We start from the raw sequence: 6,000 nt of genomic DNA, 5'->3' as shown, positions 1-6,000 counted from the left end.
CATCGCTGTGAATACTTTCTGGATACGCAGTACTCAGGAAGCAAATATTGTCTTTCTGCATGCTTTATATGGCCACCCAACAGACTCTTGCATGATAAAATACAGTATTGAACAGAAGAGAAAAAAAACCTGCTTCCTTTTCTTATTATAGTTTTTAAAAAACAGAAGTGGTTACAAGTCAACCGGATGAGTGCCTCAGTGATTTTCGGTGTGGCTGTCACTCCTGCACTCAGTTCAGTTCCACTGTTTTCTTCTGTCATACCTCACAGCAAGGTATAAATATATTTTGTACCTTAATCACCTCTAAATCAAGCTCAGCAACAGAGTAAGTAACAGTTTGAATCTTAACTGTGGACTTTTTGAAATCTCATAACAGTTCTGTGGAAATATTAAGAGTAGTATGTATTCCTGTGAGTAAAATGTGGTTGTGTAATGAGCAACAACTTGCTAAGAAATTTATATTTATTTATGTTGTACTGTCCTCAGGTCACCATTGATGTTTTTTTATTTTTCCAGAAATGAGTTACTGTCTTCAAAATGTGCAAGAGTATTTGCTAAAACATGTAAATTTGATCATCACTTTCAGTATTAGTGTCTCTTTATTGAATTCTTGTAAATATGGGAGTAGATGTCAAGATTTTATTGGTAACATAAGCCATTTTGAACAGTGGTTTGTGATCCTAATATTGTGAAACCTTGCGTACCTTCTCCATTCCTCCCACTATGCGGCGAATAAGTAGTTTAGCCGTGGCAACAGAGGTATGTTTTTTAATGTTTTCTTTGTGGGGTATTTTGTGGAGGGTGACATAATTTGTCTTAAAAGTACAAACTGATAGAACTAACAATAAAATTGAAAAATAATAATTACCATTCTGAGCACAGAATCCCCCGCTGGCAAATGCTACACTGGTAGAAGTGTTTGCTACATTCTGATATTTGTTTTTATGAACACACATCAGCTATTTGCACTTCTAGCAAAAACTATAAAATGAGTTAATTTTAGTGGAAAAAATTCTTTAATAAATCAAGAGAAACATTTCTTGCTAGTAAATCTATCAAAGGATAGTATAATATGTTTATAATCAACACATATCAAGAACATTTACCAAGTTTCATGAAAGTCCTTCTAAAAATGTGAGAGATGTTGATTTCAGAATGCAGGCACCCACTCATGAAACCGACAGACTCTAGATTTGTAAATCAAGAGCCATAACTTTGGTAAGATGAGCCAAACTCCAACGATATGTTAATATGCATATTACCAACCTATAACAAGGACTTGCACCACGTTTCACAAAATTCCTCCTAAAAATGTGAGAGGAGTTGATTTCAGAATGCATATACTCTTTATGGGACGGACAGACAGACATTACCACGACATAATCCCCCTTCAGGCCTTCGGCCAGCATGGGATTAAAACTAATAATCAACACATTCAGAATAGAGACTGATCTCTCTGAGATGGTACTTTTCTCTCTTTCTGCCTGTTGAATGAATGTCTTCCCCTTTCTCAATTTTATCAGGTTCTGGTTCTTGTATGAAACTGTTTGATGAAGAAACAATCTATTTTTAGTCATGCTACCATCACAAGTAGAAGAGTTGGTAGCTGAGTTGAAAAGGAACTGGCCTGATGACATGTAGACATGGGTTTGAATCCCACTCATGGTACCTGTCTGTGTCCTTGGACAAGACACATAATCACCATCATCCCAGACCACCCAGCTATAAAATGGGTACTGGCCTTGACTGGGGAAGTAACATGAGCTGGACTGGCGTCCCGTCTTCGATGACTCGTAGACTCTGATCTCCAGAATCTGGAGATCAGCACCAATGGGCCTCAGGCCCTATATAGGATTTACTTCTTCTTCTACCTTACCAAAGTAAATGGACCAATTCACAAGTTTTGCATTACATGTATGTGTTTGCCAACTTCAAGGTTTTGTGGCTATTCTGAATGGTGGTTTGCAATCTTAGTTAATTTTGTAATACCTGGTGTGCACTTACAAATGTGACTTTACTGAGTGGTAAATAAGACGTTCAGTGGCAGCAACAGTATTTATTAAAAAATAAAAAAATTCTTGGTGGGGGTATGATTGTTTAGTGGTGGGCAACCTAATTTGTAGTAAATGCGGAAATATAGAGAATGAACAATAGCTATTATAACAATTACCATTCTGACAGAACACAAATGCCGATTTGAGAAAACTTACAATAACAATAGAACAATAGAAATCCACATATAGAGGACAGAGGCTGCTCTCCCCTAGATGCTACCATTTTGTGTTTTTCCATGTTGGACTAATGCTGGTTCTCAATTCCACCAGGTTCTGGTTCCTGTATGAAATTGTTTGAGAAGGAAATAATCTATTTTTAATCATGCAAGCATGCAAATGTAATTGGAAAAAATGAAATGATCTTGCATTATCTATATTTGCAGATTTGCTCAGTTGATCCCAGTGCAATGCATAAGCAATAACTCCAGAGCTGTGAAAACTGGGGGTGCTGTAGCACCAGATCAGTCAAAAAAAAAAAAGAAAAAAAGTGGTGGTGACAAACTGAAGCTTTAAAGGTCAAATATCAGTTTTCTGGCAAGATTGTGGTTTAGCACATGAATTCTAGGAGGGAGGGTTGCAGCCCCATCAAACGGCACACTAAAGTTGCCTGTGACTGATTCTGCTGCATCTTTGACTTTAAAAACAAATGTAATTACGATTAAGTGCGATGCTTTATTCATTTTAGATTGTCCTTTAAAAACAAGTAGTTGCCCATAAGGCCCCATAAAAACAAACAAACAAAAAACCATTACTTTATCATCCTTGACATCAGAAAAATGTGATGCTGGAGGGCAGATTTTTATTTATTTATTAGAAACAGGTACATACAACGTCATTTCAAACCTGAAAAAAACGACACCTACAGCACCTGCATACCAAGTGAGGAACTGAAAATATCAGATATTTTTAAAATAAATCTTGTTTCCGTGTTGAGTACAGTCAGTGTACTGCATACGAGTGTGACGCGGAGCGACTGACTGTGGTTGTCGCCAATATAAAATATATATTTACAAAAATGATGCGGGCCGATTTCAGCATGCTGGTGAGGATGATAAACTTTTTTCTTTTTTTCTTTTTTTTAGTGGGGCCTAAGTGCTAGACACACAACTGTAAGTTGATTTTTGGCTGTCAGCCCATCTTATTTTCACCAAAAATTAACTTCTCAAATGAATAAACGAGACTTTAAACGCACATTTGAGCAGCTTTTGTCACCATGGGTGATGTGAAAATTTCAGGGCTTCTGATATATTTCCTACTTGAACCATAAAATTTATTGTAAAAAAAAAAAAACAACAATTTTTTTGGCAGACAAAACATTGACCTATCAGTATTAATGTATAAAATATTGATTTTGAGAGTTTTACAGTTCTTGAGTTTCAGGAGGCGGACATTTTTTGCCATACGGAGGGACGGAAGGACAGCAATTTCTCTTGACAAGCACAGCTTAGAGTTGTGAAAAAAAATCTTACATTCCTTTTTATTTATTGTTGAATTTTATTAGGGTTTGGAATTCCACCAACAACAAAAAGTACTTTATTGGCATAAAGAAAACCTCTTAAGAATGTTCAATACATATTGAAGGAATCGCTACACAAACATTCCCTTATCCACTGTCTGCCCTGTTCTTGGTTTAGCAGTTGTTTTATTTTTGTCATTTGCTAAGTGTTATCATAGTTTAATTCTGATCTTTTCTTTTCTGTGTATAATACTTTTGTCACTGGTTTAATTTTCTGTTTGTCATACTTTATTCATGAGTCAAGTTCCATTCCAGTTTGTGCCCAGCCTTTCTTTTTCCCATTGTGTAATCATTAGTTGAATTACCTGTTTGTTTTGTGTTTATCATATGTTGAATTATCTGTTTATTCTATTTTGGCCACTTGTGAGTTCCATTCTTGTTTGGGCTTAGCATTTATTTTCTGGTAGTTCCCTTTTTAGTTCTTCTATTTGTTTCTTAATGCAATTCTTTTCATGTTAGTAATTTATTCCGCTTTTGGTTTTTGATTTATCTTCATTCTTGTTCATCCTCGTCCCATTTTGGTTGTTTCGTCACTTCACTCTCTTGCACCTGCTCTTGTGTCTTTGTGTCCTTCATCACTTCACTCTGGTTCTGTCTGCTTTGTGTTTTCCTTACTTCATTCTCTTGCACCTTCTCTTCCCTCAGCTTCATCTTTCTGCCACGCCCCTTCCAGAACCTTCTCCCACACGTGTGTCTCGTTTCCTAATCACCACCAACTCTATTTAAGCCATTTGTGTTTGCCTCCTTCACTGCCAGTTTGTTGCACTTCCTTGTCTTCGTCCCGGCTCTGTTTTTGTCCATGCCTGATTGCTTGTCCGTGTCTCGTTTTCTGACCATGCCTTTGTTTCAGCCTCTGAACTCCATTATGCAGTGTTTTTTGTACTACGCTTGTTGTATGACCTCGCCCCTGCCTGGCAATCACCTGTACCTCTGCCTCGCCAACTTCCTGGCTGTGTACTGTATCTTACTCTGTGATTCTTTGGATAAAGTCTTTTTTATTCCTACACTTGTGTCTGTGAGTCCAGCATTTGTGTCCAGCCACCTAGTGCCAGAATCTTTGACAGAAATATACATAAATTTAGTTCCACACCCAAAATATTGGTGTATTTTTTATTGTAGCCTTTGAGGATTTGCTCAGCATAGACAAAAAGTCATACTGAGACGCTGACCTTCGAGTTGAGATGTGTCAGAGTTTAATATGAGAGGTTCCGTAGCAGGCTAACAAACTAAACTATGATGCTGATGTTTGTACAGATATCAAGATGAAAGTGCCAAACATCCTCCTGCTGCTGTTCTTCATAGACGCTGTGGATGTGTTACTGTTTGGACCTCAGGAAGTCAGCACTGCACCTGTTGACCATGAAGATGGAGAAGGCTCATACTCGGGAGTCAATATGGACACAGGTGCTCAGCAAAATGATTTGGTTACAAATATTTCTGTGGAAAAAAATCTCCATTACTTCAGTAGCCCATCTGAGGCTACCACCTTGAGATCTGCTGAGTCACCTACAGCAGGCGTACCCTTCCCCGTGACTAGCAGCTCTGCTGTTATACCCGATGCCTCATCTCCCTGCGGCTTCAGAAAGGACAAGTACCTCACGCTGCTCATGGTGGCTGGAGGGCTAATGATAGCCTGCGTGATCCTGCTGGTTTCTACTGTCATATTGGCGTTGAAGGTTTGCCAAATGAGCAGGCGCATCAAGACCAGCGATGCCATCCTGATCAGAAAATCTGAATGCAGGACCAATGCAGGCGAAAGTACAGCAGAGACTGAGGCCAATGACACGACCATTTTAATGAATGACATTGGCCAAACGCAGATGGGCGACGGTGCACCCAATGATGAGGACAAACACAAGGATGGACAGACGGGGCAAGAGGGAGGAGAGACACATGCCAGTAACACTGCACACAGTCCTGATGCTTTGGCTAGTGGGAATCAGGAGATGCCTGTAGCAGCTGCTGAGAGTACAGCCTCTCCAACACCACTAGGGGGTGCCACTGACTCCCCGGCCACTAACGCCAACATAGCCCCTTCTACCGAAGGCTTGAAGGAATCAAAGGAGTGAAGCCAAAGTGTTTCTTCAGCAGTGCTATGTTATATCTTCAGAACCCATTCAAATACTTTTTGTTGACAGCTTTTGCTTTTAGTCGACCTACGCTGTCAGGTGTCAAATCTAACAGGGCTTTGTCTTAAAAAAGTTAGCATTTCTATTTTGCCATGCTTGTGCTTACACTAGTATAGAAATATTTAGAAGTTGTCTGCTTCAGAAATAAAATGTGCTATTTATTATGGATTTTGGCATGTTGAATTAAAATATGACAATAACAATGGCTAATTGGCTTCTGTTTCCAAGATACACAAGGTTTTACATTTTGCGTCTACATAATTGTGTTAACAGTAGAGTTTTCATTAAAAACCATAAACAT

General features: G+C 38.6%; 1 protein-coding gene across 1 annotated transcript; it reads left to right on the top strand.

Moving 5' to 3' along the window:
- Positions 1 to 241: 241 nt before the first annotated feature.
- On the top strand, positions 242 to 5,758 carry LOC117516604. The gene is made up of 2 exons (XM_034177460.1): positions 242 to 325; positions 4,825 to 5,758. Exon 2 carries the CDS (start codon positions 4,833 to 4,835, stop codon positions 5,637 to 5,639), a length of 807 nt encoding a protein of 268 aa, XP_034033351.1. The 5' UTR covers positions 242 to 325; positions 4,825 to 4,832; the 3' UTR covers positions 5,640 to 5,758.
- Positions 5,759 to 6,000: the final 242 nt, after the last annotated feature.

Source organism: Thalassophryne amazonica, chromosome 9 (genome assembly GCF_902500255.1).
Source record: "Thalassophryne amazonica chromosome 9, fThaAma1.1, whole genome shotgun sequence".
In the NCBI taxonomy this organism is placed as follows: domain Eukaryota; kingdom Metazoa; phylum Chordata; class Actinopteri; order Batrachoidiformes; family Batrachoididae; genus Thalassophryne; species Thalassophryne amazonica.
The sequence above is the reverse complement of the archived record's forward strand: the minus strand, read 5'-3'. Positions and strand labels throughout refer to the sequence as shown.